Below are 24,425 nucleotides of genomic sequence, written 5' to 3' on the forward strand. Positions count from 1 at the left end.
TGATCAACGGAGCGATCAATATAGCGGTCAACGGAGCGATCAACAGAGTGATCAACGGAGCAATCAACGGAGCGATCAATATAGCGATCAACGGAGCGATCCCCGCTGAGCAAGCGGAGGAGTAAAAACGGACAGCCCCATGTGAAAGGGGCCTCAGAGGAGCCTCTCTTCTCTTTTATACTCAGATGTGACATGACACATTACTTGTATATCAAGTCAAAATTTATAAAAAATTTCCTTGTCTTGCAAAACGCTCTCAAACCAAATTACTCTCAATCCAAGATTTACTGTACCACCAAAAGAAAGCTCTATTTGTGGGAAAGAAGGACATCAGTGTTATTTGGGTACAACGTTGCACAATTGTCAGTTAAAGGAACGCAGTGCCGAATCGCAAAAAATGTCCTGGTCAGGGAGGGGGGGGGGGGGTAAATCTTCTGGAGGGCAAAGGGTTAATCTGCTCAACAACAAATTGACCAAAGAAAAAAAAAGCATAAAAATGCAAAACACATAAAAAAAAAAAAAATCACGTAAAAAAACGCATGTGTAAAATCGCAAAACGCACCACAAAAACAAACTGCGTAGGTGTGAGCCAGGCCTTTAGGCTCCATTCACATACTCGTCGTTTTGAACTCTGTAAATACCAGGAGATTGTTCCTCTCCATGGCAACACAGAAACCAGTCCCCTCCTCCACTCCCTTCTCATCTGTGCCGGACCGGCCGGCCTGGACCTTCCTCCCACCAATGGCAACACCGACGTATTCCTCATAGAAGGTAACAGGGAAGGTGATGTATAGAAATCCTCCACACACAACATCACACAATGTACAGCGATTGGAGCAATGAGGACCTTACTGGCCAAATACCGGAAGAGAAAGTACAAGACACAGCACCATGAGTGGAGGAGAAGACCGGTTCTCGGGAAAGAGGAACCAAGATTATTGTGAGGTTACAGTAATCACTGCAAGACTCCAATGAAGTTCTCCGCTGTACCCCCCAACACTTCCCAAGTCACGGCATCCCAACACTGCGATACATCTTCCCCACTGATCCCTCCGATGATGTCCCCCCCCCCACACACACACACTTCCTGAGTCCACTATGGCACCCCAACACTGCAAGACAACACATTCCCCACTGATCCCTCCAATGATGTCCCCCTCCCACACACACTTCCTGAGTCCCACTATGGCACCCCAACACATGTTCCACACTGATCCCTCCGATGATGACCCCCCACTACCTGAGTCCCACTATGAAACCCCAACACTGCAATACAACACATGTTCCCCACTGATCCCTCCAATGATTCCACCCCCCCACTTTCTGAGTCCCACTATGGCACTCCAACACATGTTCCCCACTGATCTCTCCAATGATGCCCCCCCACACACACTTCCTGAGGGCACCCCAACGCTGCAATAAAACATCTCCCCCAGTGATGAGGTGGATTGCTCCCTCCCCAGCATTGCAGTAAACACTCAGTGCAGAGCCTTAGAGAGAAAATAATCTGATTTTATTGGTAGTGTTGGTCCTCGGGGGGGGCGGATGTTGGTCCTCGGGGGGGCGGATGTTGGTCCTCGGGGGGCGGATGTTGGTCCTCGGGGGGGCGGATGTTGGTCCTCGGGGGGCGGATGTTGGTCCTGGGTGAGTGCAGTGCTCAGGCAGGTGATGTCACCAGGAGCTGATCACACAGGCTCTGCAGTAGTTTTTAACTCGGATCGGTGACAGATCTCTACGTCAAGGGGCGGACTGGCTGTGTGGAACTACGGCTTCAGGTAAATGCCCCGGTGGCAGTGGCTTCCCGGCTCCTAAATGGCCTGCATGGTCCACAGCTGGAAATAATGAGAGAATCTTATTAATGGGATAATAGAGAGCCACCCAATACCGGCACAGGGATGGTGAGAACCCCTCATAATGGGCACAGCGGGTGTACAGACCCGGGAACTCAGCACAGGGATGGTGGGAACCCCTCATAATGGGCACAGCGGGTGTACAGACCCGGGAACTCAGCACAGGGATGGTGAGAACCCCTCATAATGGGCACAGCGGGTGTACAGACCCGGGAACTCAGCACAGGGATGGTGAGAACCCCTTATAATGGGCACAGCGGGTGTACAGACCCGGGAACTCAGCACAGGGATGGTGAGAACCCCTCATAATGGGCACAGCGGGTGTACAGACCCGGGAACTCAGCACAGGGATGGTGGGAACCCCTCATAATGGGCACAGCGGGTGTACAGACCTGGGAACTCAGCACAGGGATGGTGAGAACCCCTCATAATGGGCACAGCGGGTGTACAGACCCGGGAACTCAGCACAGGGATGGTGAGAACCCCTTATAATGGGCACAGCGGGTGTACAGACCCGGGAACTCAGCACAGGGATGGTGAGAACCCCTCATAATGGGCACAGCGGGTGTACAGACCCGGGAACTCAGCACAGGGATGGTGGGAACCCCTGATAATGGGCACAGCGGGTGTACAGACCCAGGAACTCAGCACAGGGATGGTGGGAACCCCTCATAATGGGCACAGCGGGTGTACAGACCCGGGAACTCAGCACAGGGATGGTGGGAACCCCTGATAATGGGCACAGCGGGTGTACAGACCCGGGAACTCAGCACAGGGATGGTGAGAACCCCTCATAATGGGCACAGCGGGTGTACAGACCCAGGAACTCAGCACAGGGATGGTGAGAACCCCTCATAATGGGCACAGCGGGTGTACAGAGTAGCATTGTATGTATAGGTCTGATGACAGAATATGAATTCTTGGTACTCCTATGAGGTGTGGCCTCTCCTCCGCACTCTCTCGGGATGGATGATGATGGACATTACCTGGCTGGTATTGCGATCCAGGTTCTGGGATAGACGAGGGAAGAGATTGCTGCTGTTTCTTCTGCTCCATCTGCTGTACCACCTGCAGCCGGGGACAGATCAGTAAGCAGATTTATATAGATTTATATAGACAGACAGTACAATTCATATCACAAGTGGTGGGAAATAAGAACTGTCTGTGTTGTCTGAAGCCATTAGTCAGTCCTTATGTGGTACAAAATCTGACCATGTGACAGGGCAGCACAAACAGTCCTTAGTGAACATTGTATGGAGTGGTTGGTACAGCCATGTGTGATGGGTGGGACACGTTTCACTGATCGATCATCATCAAGGCCTCAATAGAGGGATGTCCCCCCATCTGTTTATCAAATCAGTAGGGGGGGGTCACTATTACCTGCTGCAGCTCCTGTCGTTGGGCTTGGATGTGCTGCTGTTGCTTCTCCAGTTCCTCCTGCTGTCTGTCCAGATCCTCGTTCTTCCGCTTCAAATCATCTTCCGTCTGACTGATGTGCCTCTCAAACTCCAGCAGCTCCTCCTCCGTGTATGGCTGCTCTTCCTGCATCTGCCAGAGAGGAGGACATACCAGTCACCACACTGGTCATCATACCAATCACCATAATGGTCACCATGCCAATCACCATAATGGTCATCGCACTATTCACCATGCCAATCACCGCACTGGTCACCATACCAATCACCATAATGGTCACCATGCCAATCACCATAATGGTCTTCACACTATTCACCATGCCAATCACCACACTGGTCACCATGCCAATCACCACACTGGTCACCAGACTGATCACACCGATCTCCATACCAGTCACCATGGTTACCATACCAATCAACACCATGGCCACCAGACTGGTTACCATATCAGTCACCATAGCAATCAACACAATGGTCAACCACACTTTTCACCATACCAATCACCATGGTTGCCACATCAAATCAACACACTGATCATCAGACTGGTCCCCACACTGGTCAACATATCAATCGCTACACCAATTAACACACTGGTCACCAGACTGGTCCCCACCTCAATCACCATACCAGTCACCACGGTTACCACACCAATCAACACACTGGTCACTGGATTGGTCCCCACCCCAATCAACATAACAGTCACCACAATGATCACTACAGTCACCACACCAATCCCCATACCAGTCACCATGGTTACCACACCAATCAACATACCAATGATTATCAATGTCACCACACCAGACTCATCCCTACCCCAATCACCAGACTGGTCACATCTATAGAATATACTCTGTGCACAGGAACAGTCCAGGACAATGCGCCATAATAATGTTTTCATTTTTTTGGTTTGTCTTCAAAACACAATATTTTTCAGTTCAGCCAGTACAAGGACCTGAAATCTGTTCTTATATTGTCACTGGAGGGGGAGAACAGAGAGGGTTACAGGACCATTGGGGGTTGGGATTGGAGGTTGGGTCGATGGCGTTAGTTGGACATCACTTGGAGAGGATTCAGAATTCATTGGTTGGAACATTCAACCCCAATTGATCTGCATCAAGAAGGTTGCAGGGGTTAGACTTGCATGAGAAGCAAACAAATAAAAGCCCATCGACACCCAGACTTTATTTTATATCTGATTAATAGAGATGACTAGAACAGAGATACGTGACAAAGGTGTCCCTAAATAAAGGGGGTTATTGGGGAGATCTTCCAACGTATGACCTTGAAAAGAAGAGAGGAAACTCAGAACCACAGAGTATACTGAGCGTGCAGAACTGAAGACCCCCACCTCCCCCCCGACCAGGACGGGGGGCAGATATAGCTCAAACTTCTCATTAGTCAGCTGGGAGTCACAGTTGAGCCAGTGGACAGAAATAGAAGTCATATCAGATGTCATCCTGTCCCGTCACCCAGCGCTGGCAACAAGAATAAGTCTGTCAGCTGCAATAATATGACGAGTCCAGGCCATGCAGCTACCGTCCCCCGAGACTGGGAACAATGAACAATAAAGTTATGGTTTGATGTAACTTTGTCTCTAACAAGGTGACCCCCCCCCAGCAGAACCTATATGATGGGGTTCAAAGCAGCCAGTCAGTGCCCCCCTAACAACTCTAGAAGATGGGGTCCCTAGGAGCCAGTCACTGTCCCCCCCAACAATTCTAGAAGATGGGGTCACTAGGAGCCAGTCACTGCCCCCCCCCAACAACTCTAGAAGATGGGGTCCCTAGGAGTCAGTAACTGCCCCCCAACAACTCTAGAAGATGGGGTTCCTAGGAGCCAGTCACTGCCCCCCCCAACAACTCTAGAAGATGGGGTCACTAGGAGCCAGTCACTGCCCCCCCAACAACTCTAGAAGATGGGGTCCCTAGGAGCCAGTCACTGCCCCCCCAACAACTCTAGAAGATAGGGTCCCTAGGAGCCAGTCACAGCCCCCCCAACAACTCTAGAAGATAGGGTCCCTAGGAGCCAGTCACAGCCCCCCCAACAACTCTAGAAGATAGGGTCCCTAGGAGCCAGTCACTGCACCCCCCTAACAACTCTAGAAGATGGGGTCCCTAGGAGCCAGTCACTGCCCCCCTTAACAACTACAGAAGATGGGGACCCTAGGAGCCAGTCACTGCCCCCGCTAACAACTCTAGAAGATGGGGACCCTAGGAGCCAGTCACTGCCCCCCATAACAACTCTAGAAGATGGGGACCCTAGGAGCCAGTCACTGGCTCTACTAACAACTCTGTGTAAATGACACTGGCAAGGAAGGGGTTAAACACTAGGGGTCGATCAAGGGGTTAAGTGTGTCCTAGGGAGTGACTCTAACTGGGGGGGGTGGGCTACCACTGACATGACAGAGATCACTGCTCCCGATGACAGAGAGAAGTAGATCTGTCATGTCACAAGGTAGAACGGGGGAAATGCCTTGTTTACATCTCGCCGTTCTGCGCCTCCGTGACACGATCGCTGGGATACTAAGCTTGTGTTGAAATCGAAACTTGAAATAAAGGAACTTCCATATGTAAAGTAGAGGAAACCACGAGGGTTTTATATATTCTAAGGGACATAATAGTTTGCTAAGCTACAGAGATGTAAAACATTCGAAATATATGTATCATTATAAATGGTTAATTGAATAAGTAAAGGAAACGTCATCTGAACCCCTATTGGTGGAAGACGATGGAAATCGCCCGTCTCATCCTGTGTATTTAAGATCCTGTACAAGCCAAAAATAAAGGAACAATGTGTAATCAATATGTGTTGTGTCACGTTTGTAACGATGTTCCCTGCACAGATTTGGGTGTGAATAATGGAGAGATCCCGGAAATAAAGGTAATTAGATGATAATAATAAGGAATAGTCAGAACTAGAAGTTATAGATAAAAAGGAGCATCCCAACAATCACTGCCCCCCACAACCTATATGACGGGGCTCCTAGCAGCCTATCACTGCCCCCCACAACCTATATGACGGGGCTCCTAGCAGCCTATCACTGCCCCCCACAACCTATATGACGGGGCTCCTAGCAGCCTATCACTGCCCCCCACAACCTATATGAGAGGGTCTCTAGCAGCCTGTCAGTGCCCCCCACAACCTATATGAGGGGGTCTCTAGCAGCCTGTCAGTGCCCCCCACAACCTATATGACGGGGCTCCTAGCAGCCTATCACTGCCCCCCACAACCTATATGATGGGGTCTCTAGCAGCCTATCACTGCCCCCACAACCTATATGATGGGGTCTCTAGCAGCCTATCACTGCCCCCACAACCTATATGATGGGGTCTCTAGCAGCCTATCACTGCCCCCCACAACCTATATGATGGGGTCTCTAGCAGCCTATCACTGCCCCCCACAACCTATATGATGGGGTCTCTAGCAGCCTATCACTGCCCCCACAACCTATATGATGGGGTCTCTAGCAGCCTATCACTGCCCCCCACAACCTATATGATGGGGTCTCTAGCAGCCTATCACTGCCCCCACAACCTATATGATGGGGTCTCTAGCAGCCTATCACTGCCCCCCACAACCTATATGATGGGGTCTCTAGCAGCCTATCACTGCCCCCACAACCTATATGAAGGGGTCTCTAGCAGCCTATCACTGCCCCCACAACCTATATGATGGGGTCTCTAGCAGCCTATCACTGCCCCCACAACCTATATGATGGGGTCTCTAGCAACCTATTACTGCCCCCCACAACCTATATGAGGGGGTCTCTAGTAACCTATTACTGTCCCCCACAACCTATATGATGGGGTCTCTAGCAGGCTATCACTGCCCCCCACAACCTATATGAGGGGGTCTCTAGCAGGTCTCCCCCACTTCCTCCTGGGTGACTTGTCTAGCAGTGTAGGGTTCTCATTGGCTGCGAAAGTCCTATCAGTCAGCTGTCCTCTCTCAGGTGTCGCTGTGTTTATAGAGGAAGGTCTTTCCTTGTTTGCTGTCCCTGCCCCCTCCCTATGTATGGCGGTGTACTGCCCACTGACATGCGGCAATGTTGAGGTTGTGGCAGACACAGACACACACCCTCCAGCAGGACATTGTATAGGTTGTTATGGCTCCATCGTCGTGTGAATAGTTTCTGGGTAATAAAGATTTGCTCAGCATACAGAGACACATACAGTACAGAGTACACCGTCACCATGACAACGTCACCATGACACCGTCACCATGACACCATCCCGGAGCTGTGTGCGGCCTGCTCTGTGTATATACTGATATCCCTTATTATTCCCTCCAATTCTCCCAGGTAGACTTACACACAGTTTGGAACAACCTACCTGCTGAGTTCTTTAAACAACTAATTACAGTCCAGCAGATTTATACTCATTTAGTTAGAGATCGGGGCTCTGTGGGGGTCGTACCATCTCTTTTAAAGATCGGGGCTCTGTGGGGGTCGTACCATGTCTTCTAAAGATCTGGGCTCTGTGGGGGGCTGTACCATCTCTTCTAAAAATCGGGGCTCTGTGGAGGTTGTACCATCTCTTCTAAAGATCGGGGCTCTGTGGGGGTTGTATCATCTCTTCTAAAGATCGGGGCTCTGTGGGGGTTGTACCATCTCTTCTAAAGATCGGGGCTCTGTGGGGGTTGTACCATCTCTTCTAAAGATCGGGGCTCTGTGGGGGTCGTACCATCTTTTACAAAGATCAGGGGTCTGTGGGGGTCATATTTCTTCCAGAGATCGCGCTCAAGGGGGTTAATACCCTCTCTTTCAGGACTCCTTGTTCTGGAATGGGTGTTTGGGGGTGGTTGTCCTGTCGCAAAAAAAAAAAATGGGGCCAATCACATGCCTCCCTAATGGTTTGGCATGATGAATAAATATCTGCTGGATTGCTCAGCATGGAGGACACCAATGATCCTGACTAAATTCCTAACTCTTGCAGGCATGCAGCCCCAAACCTGCAAGGAACCTCCACCATGCTTCACAGTTGGCTGCAGACACAGTTTGGCAAACTGCCTACTGGTCAAATATTTAAAATTTTGACTCATCAGTCCAGAGAACTTGACACCAGTTTTGAGGACCCCAGTTTTCATGCACAGCCCAATCATGCTGGAGCTATGGATTTTTAGGCCCAAGTCTTCCACAAAGACCTCTAAGAAGACTTCTCCAGACTGTAGATTGCTGTACCTGGAGCCAGGTGGTTTATGCAAACTCTGAGCTAATAGTGTCACTAGATGTCTTCTACTTGCAAAAGAAGTCAGCAAGGTGTGTCTTTGATCCTTTCCACGAAGGTTCCTTGGTTAAACGCTGTGATTTCAGCTTCTGCAGAAGATCTTGGACAGCACAAATTAAATTACTGGTCTTTGTGGACATTTCAGCCTGTGAAGGACCCTGTTGATGCAGTAAGACCCCCCATGTGGTGTTGCTTAGTTTGCCATTGTGTAAGATGTTCTACATTGAACTGTCTTCAGTGACCTTTAACCTGTTAGCAGAATTTGGCTTCTCCTCACCCAGTCCCATTCCTCCTAAATCTCGGATCCAGTTTGATCATATTTTACCCTCCATGTTATCTGGTTGATGATCCGGTTTGGTATAATTGTAAATTGAACAACAAATGCCTGCAAAATACTGCACTGTGCGGCTGTGTACCGGGGAAAGCCGACACCGTCTACAAGGCAAAGGATGGACATCAAATATCAATCCAATTTATTTTTTACGTCTTTTGTAGGTCGTGATTAGACAAGTTCAAACTAGTAGTTGCAGGAATTTGAAGCATCTGCACTTCTTAGCTTTTTTTTTTCTACAAGTTACACAAACATTTGCATTCTGCTGTTTGTATTTAAAAATTCTTCAATATATTTATCACCATATCTGTGTCCTTGTACTATCTTAATCTGTAACAGGAGCTGTGCACTCCATGCCAAGCAATAAAAGGAGCTGGAGAAGCTCAAAGGACACCAAGGACACTTACAGGAGAGGAAAGAAAGGGGGGAGAAGGAGAGGAGAGAAGGACAGAAGAGGAGGGGAGAAGGAGAGGAGAGAAGGACAGAAGAGGAGGGGTGAAGGAGAGGAGAGGAGAGAAGGACAGAAGAGGAGGGGAGAAGGACAGAAGAGGAGGGGAGAAGGAGAGAGGAGAGAAGGACAGAAGGAGAGAGGGGAGAAGGAGAGAAGGAGAGAGGGGAGAAGGAGAGAAGAGGAGGGGAAAAGTAGAGAAGAGGGGAGAAGGAGAGAGAGGGGAGGAGGAGAGAGGGAGAGAGGGGAGGAGGAGAGAGGGGAGAGAGGGGAGGAGGAGAGAGGGGAGGAGGAGAGAGGGGAGAGAGGGGAGGAGGAGAGAGGGGAGGAGGAGAGAGGGGAGGAGGGGAGAGGGGAGGAAGAGAGAGGGGAGAGAGGGGAGGAGGAGAGAGGGAGAGAGGGGAGGAGGAGAGAGGGGAGGAGGGGAGAGGGGAGGAGGAGAGAGGGGAGGAGGGGAGAAGGAGGAGGAGGAGAAGAGGAGGGGAGAAGGAGAGGAGAGGAGAGGAGAGAAGGGGAGGGGAGAGGAGAAGGAGAGGAGAAGGAGAAGGAGAGGAGAAGGAGAGGAGAGGAGGGGAGAGAAGGAGAAGGAGAGGAGAAGGTAGAGGAGAAGGAGAGGAGAAGGAGAGGAGGGGAGGGGAGAGGAGAGGAGAGGAGAAGGAGAGGAGGGGAGGGGAGAGAGGAGGCTTCACAACAACAATCTGGTCCCATCGACATTCCTCTGACATTCCCTGCAGACATTTTTCCACTATGCTGCTTATGATATGGAGAGCCGATACAGAATGCGGCACAGCCGGTTATTCCACCGATGTTATGGCCTCTCGGAGGTGGTGGTGTTCATAAAGTCACACCAGACACCGAGAAAAGGAAGAGAGCCGGAGCTTTGTGGTCATGTGATAATATATATATTATAAATAAAGATCTTGTGTAATTGTGTCTTGTGCAACATTTTATATATTTTCTATTCATGTGATCAGATAGAAAAGCTTTGGGCCGGTTTCACACGGGCTTCACTTGTAGAGGAGCTCCTTGTGTGTGAACAGCAAGGAGGAGACAAATCATTGGCAGAGCTTTCAGCAAGTTTTGTTTTATAAACAACCTAAGAAAAAGGGTTTTTTCCCCCAAAAAATGATCGGTCTTTTTTCATTTGTTTAACAATAAATAAAAAATAAATAAACCAATGATGATTAAATACCATTAAAAGAAAGCTCTATCGGCCTCAAAAAAAAAAAAAAAGAGACACAAATGTCATATGGGTACAGTGTTACACAATTGCGCAATTGTCATGACATCGAGGACAGAAGTGCTGACAGGGGGAGGGTTTGGGTTGGGGACATATGTGGGGGGGGTGTTGGGAGGACGGGTGTGCCGACATGGGGAGGGGAGGGTTTGGGGAAACGTGTGATGATCAGACCTCCAGCGTGAACAGAATCTGTGAATGAATGGAGGACGCCAGAGTCAGGAAGGTGCTGCCATCTACTGACCACTACCCGCCATTACACTTCATTCATTGAAGGATCTTCTTGTAGTACAAATTTCTTTTGAGAATAAGGCCCCTTTCACACTGGGGCAGTGGGGGCGTTGGCGGTAAAACGCCGCTATTTTTAGCGGCATTTTACCGTCATTTTAGCGCCGGTGTTCAGCCGCTAGCGGGGCGGTTTTACCCCCCGCTAGCAGCCGAAAAAGGGTTAAAACCGCCCGCAAATCGCCACTACAGCGGCACTATGCCAGCGGTATAGCCGCGCTGCCCCATTGATTTCAATGAGCAGGAGCGGTGTGTACACCGCTCCAAAGATGCTGTTTGCAGGAGTTTTTTTTCCCTCCTGCCAGCACACCGCTCGGGCCCTCGGGGCTTTCACACTGGAGACACACCAGCAGCAGTTTTAAGTCGGTCTGCATTCACTATTTTTAGTAATTAGTAATTATAAAGGATTTATATCACGCCAACAGTTTGCACATCGCTTATTTTAGGAGATTATATTTTTGTACATATTATGGGGAGGTTTAGTTTGGGGTAATGTGTGGTCATGGGGAGGGAGGAGGAGGACAGATAGGGGCAGACACAGGGAGGGGAGGGTTTGGGTTGGGGAGACGTGTGGACATGAGGGGGGGTGGGCAGAGGTGCGGACACGGGGTGGGGAGGGTAACAGATGTGCGAACACAGGGCGGGGCAGAGAGGGGATGTGCGGACACGGGGCGGGGCAGAGAGGGGATGTGCGGACACAGGGCGGGGCAGAGAGGGGACGCGCGGACACAGGGCGGGGCAGAGAGGGGACGCGCGGACACAGGGCGGGGCAGAGAGGGGACGCGCGGACACAGGGCGGGGCAGAGAGGGGACGCGCGGACACATGGCAGGGCAGAGAGGGGACGCGCGGACACAGGGCGGGGCAGAGAGGGGACGCGCGGACACAGGGCGGGGCAGAGAGGGGACGCGCGGACACAGGGCGGGGCAGAGAGGGGATGTGCGGACACAGGGCGGGGCAGAGAGGGGACGTGCGGACACAGGGCGGGGCAGAGAGAGGATGTGCGGACACAGGGCGGGGCAGAGAGGGGACGCGTGGACACAGGGCGGGGCGGAGAGGGGATGTGCGGACACAGGGTGGGGCGGAGAGGGGACGTGCAAACACAGGGCGGGGCGGAGAGGGGATGTGCAAACACAGGGCGGGGCGGAGAGGGGAGGTGAGGACACAGGGCGGGGCAGAGAGGGGACGTGCGGACACAGGGCGGGGCAGAGAGGGGACGTGCGGACACAGGGCGGGGCAGAGAGAGGACGTGCGGACACAGGGCGGGGCAGAGAGAGGATGTGCGGACACAGGGCGGGGCAGAGAGAGGATGTGTGGACACAGGGCGGGGCAGAGAGGGGACGCGCGGACACAGGGCGGGGCAGAGAGGGGACGCGTGGACACAGGGCGGGGCGGAGAGGGGACCCGTGGACACAGGGCGGAGAGGGGACGCGTGGACACAGGGCAGGGCGGAGAGGGGACGTGCGGACACAGGGCGGGGCGGAGAGGGGACGTGCGGACACAGGGCGGGGCAGAGAGGGGACGTGCGGACACAGGGCGGGGCAGAGAGAGGATGTGCGGACACAGGGCGGGGCAGAGAGAGGATGTGCGGACACAGGGCGGGGCAGAGAGAGGATGTGCGGACACAGGGCGGGGCAGAGAGAGGATGTGCGGACACAGGGCGGGGCAGAGAGAGGATGTGCGGACACAGGGCAGGGCAGAGAGGGGATGCGCGGACACAGGGCGGGGCAAAGAGGGGACGTGCAGACACAGGGCGGGGCAGAGAGGGGACGTGCAGACACAGGGCGGGGCAGAGAGGGGACGCGCGGACACAGGGCGGGGCAGAGAGAGGACGTGCGGACACAGGGCGGGGCAGAGAGGGGACGCGCGGACACAGGGCACGGCAGAGAGGGGACGTGCAAACACAGGGCGGGGCGGAGAGGGGATGTGCAGACACAGGGCGGGGCAGAGGGGGATGTGCAGACACAGGGCGGGGCAGAGGGGGGACGTGCAGACACAGGGCGGGGCGGAGAGGGGACGTGCAAACACAGGGCGGGGCGGAGAGGGGATGTGCAGACACAGGGCGGGGCAGAGGGGGATGTGCAGACACAGGGCGGGGCAGAGGGGGGACGTGCAGACACAGGGCGGGGCAGAGAGGGGACGTGCGGACAGGGCCGATCCTAGGGTCACAGACGCCTGGGTGCAGAAATATTTCTGGCACCCCCACAAAAGGTGCGTGGTCATCTTACCAACTCCTCCCCTTTACAAATGTTTCTATGGCAACAACTCAAACACAGAGATGCTCCCCTTAGAAGTCTTCATTACCTTGGGATCCTCCCATGATCTCTTAACAATAAAGAATATACAGAAAGAGAGTACACTAATGAGACCTGGAGGGGATTCTCTCTGATGCACACAGAGGGCTGTCTGTTAGAAAGAGCCTCTAGACAAAATACGGTCAAAGACTGCAGACATGATACAAGAGATGGTCAGAGACTGCAGACATAATACAGGAGATGATCAGAGACTGCAGACATAATACAGGAGATGATCAGAGACTGTAGACATGATACAGGAGATGGTCAGAGACTGCAGACATGATACAAGAGACGGTCAGAGACTGCAATCATAGTACAGGAGATGGTCAGAGACTGCAGACATGGTACAAGAGACAGTCAGAGACTGTAGACATGATAGAGGAGATGGTCAGAGACCGCAGACATAATACAGGAGATGGTCAGAGAATGCAGACATGATACAAGAGACGGTCAGAGACTGCAATCTTAGTACAGGAGATGGTCAGAGACTGCAGACATAATATAGGAGAAGGTCAGAGACTGTAGACATGATACAAGAGACAGACCCCCCAGGAAAAACCACCCCCCCTCCATTAGTACAGACCCCCACCAGGACAAACCCCCTCCATTAGTACAGACCCCCCAGGACAAAACCCCCCTCCATTAGTACAGACCCCCCCTCCATTAGTACAGACCCCCTCAGGACAACCCCCCCTTCATTAGTACAGACCCCCCAAGACAAACCCCCCTCCATTAGTACAGACCCCCCCAGGACAAAACCCCAATACATTAGTACAGACCCCCCTCCATTAGTACAGACCCCCCAAGACAAACCCCCCCTCCATTAGTACAGACCCCCCAAGACAAACCCCCCCTCCATTGGTACAGACCCCCAGGACAAACTCCCTCCATTAGTACAGACCCCCCCAGGACAAACCCCCTCCATTAGTACAGACCCCCCCAGGACAAAACCCCCCTCCATTAGTACAGACCCCCTTCCATTAGTACAGACCCCCCAGGACAACCCCCCTTCATTAGTACAGACCCCCCAAGACAAACCCCCCCCTCCATTAGTACAGACCCCCCAGGACAAACCCCCTTCATTAGTACAGACTCCCCAGGACAAACCCCCCCTCCATTAGTACAGACCCCCCAGGACAAACCCCCTTCATTAGTACAGACTCCCCAGGACAAACTCCCTCCATTAGTACAGACCCCCCCCAGGACAAACCCCCTCCATTAGTACAGACCCACCCAGGACAAACCCCTCTCTATTACTACAGACCCCCCCAGTACAAACCCCCTCCATTACTACAGACCCCCCCAGTACAAACCCCCTCCATTAGTACAGACCCCCCAGGACAAACCGCCCCCCTCTCCATTAGTACAGACCCTCCCAGGACAAACCCCCCTCCATTACAGACCCCCCAGGACAACCCCCCTCCATTAGTACAGACCCCCCCCAAGACAAACCCCCCCTCCATTAGTACAGACCCCCCAGGACAAACCTCCCCCATTAGTACAGACCCCCAGGACAAACCCCCTCCATTAGTACAGACCCCACAGGACAAACCCCCTCCATTAGTACAGACCCCCCAGGACAAACCGCCCCCTCTCCATTAGTACAGACCCCCAGGACAAACCCCCTCCATTAGTACAGACCCCCAGGACAAACCGCCCCCCCTCTCCATTAGTACAGACCCCCCAGGACAAACCCCCCCTCCATTAGTACAGACCCCACAGGACAAACCCCCCTCTCCATTAGTACAGACCCCCCAGGACAAACCCCCTCCATTAGTACAGACCCCCAGGACAAACCGCCCCCCCCTCCATTACTACAGACCCCCCCAGGACAAACCCCCCTCCATTAGTACAGAACCCCCCAGGACAAACCCCCTCCATTAGTACAGACCCCCCAGGACAAACCCCCACCATTAGTACAGACCCCCCAGGACAAACCCCCTCCATTAGTACAGACCCCCCAGGACAAACCGCCCCCTCTCCATTAGTACAGACCCCCAGGACAAACCCCCTCCATTAGTACAGACCCCCAGGACAAACCGCCCCCCCTCTCCATTAGTACAGACCCCCCAGGACAAACCCCCCCTCCATTAGTACAGACCCCACAGGACAAACCCCCCTCTCCATTAGTACAGACCCCCCAGGACAAACCCCCTCCATTAGTACAGACCCCCAGGACAAACCGCCCCCCCCTCCATTACTACAGACCCCCCCAGGACAAACCCCCCTCCATTAGTACAGAACCCCCCAGGACAAACCCCCTCCATTAGTACAGACCCCCCAGGACAAACCCCCACCATTAGTACAGACCCCCCAGGAACCCCCCCTCCATTAGTACAGACCCCCCAGGACAACCACCCTCCATTAGTATAGACCCCCCAGGACAACCCCCCTCAATTAGTACAGACCCCCCCAAGACAAACCCCCCTCTATTAGTACAGACCCCCCAGGACAAACCCCCCCCTCCATTAGTACAGACCCCCCCAGGAAACCCCCCCTCCATTAGTAAAGACCCCCTTAGGACAGACCCCCTCTATTAGTAGAAACCCCCCTCTCCATTAGCTTACATAGAAAAACACCCGGGCGGCAGCTGGAGAGGAGAGGACAGTGTGCAGCCGAGCCGCCCGGGTGGAGAGCAGAAGGAGACAGGCTTGGGCGGGAAGGAAAGACAGAGGAGGAGAACACGTCGGGCACAGACCGCCTCCCCCCCAGCAAGGTCATTGCGCGGCAGCGGCTGGTCTCTCTCCACACAGAGACTAGCCACTCCGATCTCCGGCGCTGCTCTCCTTCTCTGACAGGAGGAGGGAGGGGGGACGGACTGCCGCTTGAGCCTCGAAAACTACAGCGGCAGCTGTGACCTGCGGAGGGAGCCACCTCTGGACACAGAAAGGAGGAGGAGGAAGGGGAGCACTCTGGCGCTTCAGCGCCCCCACCTCTCTGGCGCCCGGGTGCACTGCACCCCGTGCACCCCGTCTGGGATCGGCCCTGCATCATGTGCACCTTGTAAGTTCAGATATAGAAATCATCGTGTGTACCGTGTAAGTTCAGACATAGAAATAATAAGCAGATAAAGCGGCTGCCTTCCTTGTTCTTCTTCCTCTTCTGCAGTCACTGTGGGGCAAACAAGCAAAAACAAAAACTTGTCTGTTATTATGCAAAACGTGTGTGTGTGGCGCTAACTCTAGATCCATATATGTTCAAAACAGCAAATAAAATATATTCATAAGAAATTTTTTTATATACACACACACATACATATGACCCCTACTAGGGAATTGATTCCAAACTGGTGCTGCATACTTAGAAGCTCATAATGAAAATTAGTGAATATGACAAAAAAACAAACCACACACACACACCATATACTGTACAAGCATAAAAAATAGAGTTACTTACTGGTAACATCCTTTTCCAGGAATCTTTCAGGACAGCACCATAGAGAGACACCGGCTCCTCCCCTCTCAGGAAACACCGCCTTCCAATTCCACATTTAAACCTCACCGTCCCACCGGCCCCTCAGTTCTTCACGAGTTCCTCCGGCCAGCTGGGGAGACACAAGAATACGTCATACAAATCTTTATCTTACCTGACGCTCTCATGCAATGAGTTCTCATAGATAACCAATAATTTGGATGGGTACCGGTGCTGTCCTGAAAGATTCCTGGAAAAGGATGTTACCGGTAAGTACGGTAATTCCGTTTTTCCCCATTCATCTTTCAGGACAGCACCATAGAGAGGATAAGCGAGCACCTTATCTTAGGAGGGACTACTGCCTGCAGCACTTTACGCCCCAAAGGCTTGGTCTTTGGCTGACAGCAGGTCCAATCTGTAGTGCTTCACAATCGTGGAAAAACTAGACCACGTTGCAGCTCTACAGATCTGCTCCGGAGAAGCACCAGCCCACTCTGCTTGAGAAGTTGCCACTGCCCTGGTGGAATGTGTCTTAATACCTTCCGGGGGCTCCAACCCCTTGATTACATAAGCCTGAGTAATGGCCAACCTTAACCATCTGGCTATTGAACGTTTACAGGCTCTGGACCCTTTCCTAGCCCCTGAAAATAACAAAAAAAACAAAAAAAAATTGGATTTTTCTAAACTGTTTTGTACTATCTAAGTACTGAAGGACGCACCTTCTAACATCCAATTTGTGGAAAATATGCTCCTGTTCCCTCACAGGATTCGAACAGAAGGTAGGTAAAACAATTTCTTGACCTCTATGGAAACTAGAGGCCACTTTTGGCAAAAAGGCCGGATCGGTTTTAAAAGTCAAACGGTCCGTGAAAACCTGAAAAGAAGGTGCCCTAATAGAAAGGGCTTCTTGGGGCACTCTCCTTGCTGTGGTGATCGCCACCAAAAACACCATTTTGAGGGTGATCAACCTCAAAGTACAGGATTTCAATGGCTCAAAAAGATCCCCTGTAAGAGTCTGTAAAATTAAAGAAAGATCCCCCACTGGGAAGGGGGAATTTCTAACTGGCCTCTGTCTGCCTAAGGCTCTGAAAAACCTAGCTACCCAAGGATCTATAGCTAGCGGCTTTTCCCAGGAACATGCTCAGTGCTGACACCTGTCCCTTCAAGGTTCTAAGGGCTAATCCTTTGTCCACTCCTGCCTGCAGAAACTCCAATACTGCTACAGAACTGCGTACATTGAAGGAGCTTTCTGTGCACCAACTATTGAAGCGTTTCCACACCTTTAGGTAGACAGCTTGCGTCTCCCTTTTCCTGCAATTTAGGAGAGTTGTCACTAGTCGATCCAAGAAACCCTTGCCCTTTAGCAATTCCTCCTTAGTAGCCACGCTGTGAGGTTCCATCGCTCCACCTGAGGGCAACAGATTGGACCCTGAGAAAGAAGATCCTCCTGGATAGGTAGAGTCCAGGGAGGTTCTACCGCCAGACCCATCAAGATGGAGAACCACGGCCTCCTTGGCCAGTGTGGTGCGATCAGAATGAGGGTTGTGTCTTCTGACTGAAATTTTCTCAGAACTGCTGGAATCAGTACAGGAGGGGGGAAAGGCATAACACCTTGAGAAACGCCAGCTCTGAGCTAGTGCATCCACCCCGGCTGCTCCGTCCCATCTGTTTAGGGAAAAGAACATGACGAGCTTTTGTGCTCGCCTTCGAGGCGAAGAGGTCCACCGAAGGAACCCCCCACTTCTGAGTGATCATCTCGAAGATGTCCTGGTTTAAGACCCAGTCGCCTTCCCTTAGCATCTTTCTGCTGAGAAACTCTGCTACTTGGTTTTGTTCCCCCTTCAAATGTACAGCCGAAAGAGAGAGAATGCTCGCTTCGGCCCACCTGAGGATGGATTCTGCCAGAACCCACAAGGATCTGCTCCAGGTACCCCCTTGCCTGTTGATGTAGGCCACTGCTGATGAGTTGTCCGAACGGACCCTCACGTGCTGTCCCAGGAGTTCTCTCTGAAAAGCTCTGAGAGCCAACTCTACTGCTCTCAGTTCCCTCCAGTTCGAGGATTTCTTTGCGTCTTCTCTCCTCCAAGTACCTTGCACCATCCTGGAATCTAGGTGTGCTCCCCAACCTGTGCCGCTTGCATCGGTCTTGACCATCCTGGAGACTGGAAGAACCCACTCCATGCCTTGTGAGAGATTGGACCCTTTTCTCCACCACCAGAGGGACCTCTTGACCTGACTCGGCACGGATATTAAGGAGTCCAGGGACCCTGGACTGTGTAGAGGGCGAAAATGCAGCCCTGCCCACTGAACTGCCGGGAGCGTGGAATTCAGTAAGCCCAAAGTTGACATCGCTTTTCTTACTGAGATCTGACGGCTGCCCTGGAGCAATAACATTGTTTTGTCCACCTTCTGGATCTTTTCTACTGGAAGGAACACTTTTTGCTTTGTTGAATCCAATACATTGCCCAGGAAGGTGACCTTTTGGGAAGGAACCAAACTGGATTTTTCCAGGTTCAAGAGCCACCCCAAATTTTTTAGGCTGTCTCTTGCTACCTGAAGATCTTGGGTCAACTGCTCCGGGGAAGGGGCAAACAGAAGTAGATCGTCTAGGTATGCGACTACAGAGATGCCTCTGAGCCGCAAGAAAGCCAGGACCTCCACCATCACTTTGGTGAAGATGCAGGGGGGGAAGAGGATAGTCCAAAGGGGAGTGCTTTGCACTGTAAATGAAACGTTCCTTCCCTGGTTTTTACCGCCAGTCTGAGAAACCCCTGATAACTTTCTGTGATTGGAATGTGCAGATAAGCGTCTTTCAAGTCTATCGACGCCATGAAGCAATTCGGAGGAAGAAGCGCCTTCATCGAATAGATGGAATCCATCCGGAATTTCCTGTAGGTAATTGAGACATTAATGATAAGCCTGAACTTTCCCGAAGGTTTGCGGACCACAAAGATGTGGGAATAAAAGCCTCTGCCTGTCTCCTCTACAGGAACTCTTACCACCACCTCTTGTTCCTCAAACTCCTGTAGGGAGGATAGAAGAGCTGATGATTTTTTTGCACAATTTGTCAGCTCGGTGACAAGAAGTCTGTCCTGAGGAGGTTCTGAGAACTCCAGCTGGTAATCTCTTCTTATGATCCCTAACACAAACTGGTTGGAGGTGATCATCTCCCACTGTGGAAGGAAGGCCCCCAATCTTCCTCCCACTGTGGTTACCTCGTCATTGGGTTTTCTTGGGCTGTTCAGGAGGGCGAAAAATCGCCTCTCCCGCCCTTTGCCTTTTTGCCCCCAGATCTTTTTCTGCCGTTCTGCTTTCGGGGCTTCAAACTTTTTCTGAGGGATAAACTTTCTTTTAGCTTGCTCCCCAAATTTCTTTTTAACAGGAAAGGCCTTTTTCTTATCGGCCGTCCGATCCAAAACGGCCTCTAACCCTGGTCCAAACAAAAGATCCCCTGTGAGTGGAATTCCACAGAGTTTAACTTTTGACGCGCTGTCTCCTTGCTACGTCTTAAGCCATAAGGCCCTCCGGGCTGAATTAGTGAGGGCAGAAGACCTTGCGGACATGCGTACTGAGTAGCATTGGGAAGGAAGACAAAATAGTTTCTTTTGGTGTCCCTGCCTCAATATGTGCTTTAATTTGAGTAAGCCAATATTCCATGTTGCGGGCCACTACTGTAACCGACATGGCAGGCTTAAGGTTTCCCAGCGACAAATCCCAGGACTTCTTCAAAAAGGAGTCCATTCTGCTGTCCATGGGGTCTGAAAGAACCCCCATATCCTCGAAAGCTAGATCCGTGTGCCTGGAAACCAGAGAAAAGGCAGCATCTAGTCTAGGAGCTTTATTCCAGACTAGAGTCTCCTCCTCTGCAAAGGGAAACCTTCGCTTCAAAGCCCTTGAAAAGAAAGGTTTCCTCTCAGGATCTTTCCATTCTTTCTTTATGGCTTCGATCAAGACATCATGAACTGGGAAATCCCTTCTTTTTTGTTCCCCTAGACCTTTGTACATCTGGTAATGGAGCGATAACGCCTTCTTTTCCTCCTGTAACCCCAAAGTGGTGTGGATAGCTTCCAAGAGATCCTCCACTTCGTCAAGAGAAAGTTTATAGCGAGAGGTTTTTGTGGATTCCCCATCCACTTCCTCTGCATCCAACTCCCCTTGGGAATCTGAAGCGGCGCTGTCTGGCTCCTCAATTTCCTCTCTGGAGCCCCCTGGTCTCTCTCCACTACCAGATGGAGTATCCTCTGGGCTAGGTGCCACACTCTGCTGCACTGGTGAAGGATTGCTCTGGGCCAGCGGCAACTGGAAGCTAGAAAAAAGTGCTTTAAAGGACTGAAAGGTGCTAGAAAGCTCCTTAACGGATGCAGCCAGATCCGTACTCTGTTCCGCTACCTGCTCCCTGACTAATCCCTCAATGCACTCCTTGCAGAGTGCCTTGGTCCAGGATTCCCCCATGCTGACTCTACAAGAGGGACATCTTTTCTTGGAACCATGAGGCGATTTGCTTTTCTCTGTGGCTTTCTGAAAAAGAAAGAGAGAGAGAGCCACCATAAATGCCCAATCCCACTAGTGCTTTCCAGGAGACCACTCGGAGTGCCCCCCCAGGACCAACCACCACCAGGGTCCCAGACACACTCCCCATCCCCCGATCACCAGTGAGGGGAGAACACCCGTGAAGGTATTGGGATTTAGGTAAGGGAACACCACCCCAGGGTTCCACTTACCTTAGCATGGCTGGTGCTGTTGTCTCCTGGAGCAGTTCAAGACCTATGCCTCCGACATGTCCGCTGAGGATAGTGATCGATCGTGCCCCCGACTCTACAGCAACGAACGAAGGGCCGCACCAGCCGAACACTTGGTCTGTCTTCTTTCCCGCATCCGGAACCGGAAGACGCAGGATCGTCGGAAGTGCCCGCCCTCGCCGGAACTGACGTCGCCCGTCATCCGGCCCGGCCATAGAGCTTCAATGCTGGCTGCCTAACAGACAGGAGGGAATTGGGGCACTTCCCACAGCGCCCCCCTGGGCGGAAGAACACGGACCTCCTCAGCTGTCCTCCTTCCCCAAGAGAAGATGAGGCGCGCAATACCACAGTTTTAAACAGGTAATAGCGGCTCCCCAGCCTTTACCTGACTGCAAACGAACGAATGAGCGAAAGAGGTAGAGAGACCCGACTCCCCCTCCTTCTCAGAAAGAGTTTGGCTTCAGCCTCTCCTACTGTTTAGCCACGGCTCCCAAGCAGTATCTCCCCACCGGAGGAAACACCTGAACTGAGGGGCCGGTGGGACGGTGAGGTTTAAATGTTGAATTGGAAGGCGGTGTTTCCTGAGAGGGGAGGAGCCGGTGTCTCTCTATGGTGCTGTCCTGAAAGATGAATGGGGAAAACAAATTTCTTTACATAAGTGAAGTTAAATAATATAAAGTGAATATGAAACCAATGATCAAAAAAAAAAAAAGTAAGTAAATATCCCTAGAATTTGGTATAAATCAATAGTGCACAACAATAATAAATTGGTAAAAAATGTGAAGCAATCAAAAAGTTTATAGTCCAAGTGTAAAATGACATTTGTGTGGTCACACTCCTCCCTCCCATCCTGAGTCCCTCCCAGTGTGTTCTAGCAGCTCCCCTCAGATGAAGACCCCAAAAGTCTATTAGCACTTTTTTTGATTAGTATATAATCTTGCAGCGGGTCACTATGCAATCTCCTGTCCTTCAACCACAAACTCAGGACAGAGTAGACGGGGTAACCAGAGATGATCAGTAACTCTCCCACTTGGCCGTCATGTATCCTCCTCTCCTTCACTCAGTGCAGAAGATAGGCGGTAAAACAAATCTCCATGGTGCAGCAATTTATATAAAATACATTTATTCAGCAGTAAGTAACTAACAAGTAGATACAAACTGACAGCATCAATAACATAGGAAACCTCTGGTCTTGGCCAGGCCCGGAAGTGATGTCGCCTGGCTCCCCCGACACGTTGCGTCGCAGATCATGTGACTTTCACAAGAGGCTGTAAGTTATCAATGCTGTCAGTTTTTGTCTATTTGTTAGTCACTACTGCTGAATACATTTTATATAAAATTACTACACTATGGAGATTTGTTTTATGGCCTGCACTGAGTGAAGGAGAGGAGGATATAGGACGACCAAGTCGGAGAGTTACTGATCATCTTGGTTTACCCCGTCTACAACTACATGGCAAATGAGGTTCAATGTGGAGAAATTTAACGTAATGTACTTGGGAGCTAAAAACACAAAATGCAAACTTCTCACTAGTGTCAGGAAAGGTCCTCTCAGCTGGTTATATCGATCATTTGGCGTGCAGTACTGAGGTCCACCAGCAGGTGTCTCCTGGCAGTTTGGAGCTGTCAGAAGAGCTTTTTCCTGCTGGTATTGTGTCACCTTTGGGCCGCAGTACTGGTGTCCACCAGCGGAAGAATCCTGGCAGTATGGAGCAGGTATTCCCCTCTGCAGACAGGTGTCATCTGACCTTAATTAGCAGCTGCAGTATAAATACCCGGCAAGTGCACACATATCTTGCCTTGGTATTGTCCTTGTGCCCTGACCTGCAGCCTGTTTACCTGATGCCTGTATTCCGTATCCTGAACCTGTTATATCTGTTCCTGTATCCCTGGATCCTTGCCCTGCAGCCTGATCCCTTCCATCTCGTTCCCTGTCTGTTTACTCCTGGCCTCCCATCTACTGTTCCCGTTTATGACCCTGGCTTGGCTTGACTACGATTCTGGTACTCCCTTTTGCTACATATGCTGGTTGGTTTATTATCACTGTTTGGTTGTTTGGTTTGTTCACTCTGTATTGGTGGTGTGTTCACATTTATATGCATTTACCTTAATAAACTTACTTTCACCTATTTATGTTTGGTCCACTCTGTTGCAGTCACTCAGTTCTGGTCACATCTGGTTTATGACAGAATACCAGGGACATCCCTGACCAGAAGTGGCTGCACAGGGGAACCATTTTGATTCAGTTTGGTTGCAAACATGAATGCCGATGAGGTTATTTATTTTTCTCTGCTGGCATCTGAAAGTGGTGATTATTGCCGCCAGGCTTTGAAAAGATGGTCTAGTGACCAGTTGTTTGCAACTATACGTTTGGCTCACTCCCTGGTCGATCAGGGTTATATATTGTTTAGGGAGGTGCAGCCTTTGATCAAGATCTGTACTGAGCTGGCCCTGCCCTGTATTCCAGAGGGCCGTGATGATTTCACTCCTCCTTTTGATATGAATCAGGTTGTATCCCTAATGTGGCTTTTTGAAGATGATCCAGCCGATTTTTGTGAGCACTACTCAGCCTGTTCCCCACAGGTGATTGCTGAGTGCATTGTGTCTGCTCAGTCTTTTGTTAGACAGGGAGATTTAAATGCACAGTTTGTACAACCTATACTCTGGGCATGGTCTGACATGGTGCAATCAGCTCCAGCCAAACAAACCACCTCTGCCACCAAACACCAGCCTACCCACATGTATGTTTCCCCACCACCCATGTCAACCTCAGTTGCAGCTCAGTATACGCTGCTCCCAAATACTCATATCCAGTTTCTGCTCCCTGTACCTATCCTGCATTCAACCCACCTGCCTCTTCTCAGCTGCCTACAAACCCACAGGAACTTCCCCCGGCTACTGTTATCTCTTCTCCACCATATACCAATCCTCCTTTCCAGTCTGCTGCACCCCTCACCTACAGAGCTTCAGTGGCTAAGCCAAAGAAAAAACAAAAGTTTTTCCCAACCAAGACGATCCTGCCAGTAACCCAACTTGCCTCCGCACCAGCTAATCCAATCCAGTCTGACGTCCCAGTGCTTGCTACCCAGTCCGACCTCACAGTGCTTGCTACCCAGTCCGACGTCCCAGTGCTTGCTACTCAGTCCGACGTCCCAGTGCCTGTTATCCAGTCCGATGTCCTGATGTCCG

At 51.4% G+C, this 24,425-nt stretch overlaps 1 protein-coding gene across 1 annotated transcript in view; it reads right to left on the bottom strand.

Annotated features, from left to right (window-relative positions):
* Positions 1-1,585: 1,585 nt before the first annotated feature.
* Positions 1,586-24,425, bottom strand: part of NUCB2 (nucleobindin 2) — a 202,963-nt gene continuing 180,123 nt past the window's right edge. The window contains exons 12-14 of the mRNA XM_073603953.1: positions 3,231-3,364; positions 2,837-2,918; positions 1,586-1,832 (exon numbers count right to left, since the gene is read on the bottom strand). Of these exons, the coding sequence (XP_073460054.1) occupies positions 1,738-1,832; positions 2,837-2,918; positions 3,231-3,364 (311 nt within the window). The 3' untranslated portion in view covers positions 1,586-1,737. The remainder of the gene's footprint in view (positions 1,833-2,836; positions 2,919-3,230; positions 3,365-24,425) is intronic.

The sequence above is a fragment of the Aquarana catesbeiana genome, linkage group LG11 (genome assembly GCF_042186555.1).
Source record: "Aquarana catesbeiana isolate 2022-GZ linkage group LG11, ASM4218655v1, whole genome shotgun sequence".
NCBI lineage: Eukaryota > Metazoa > Chordata > Amphibia > Anura > Ranidae > Aquarana > Aquarana catesbeiana.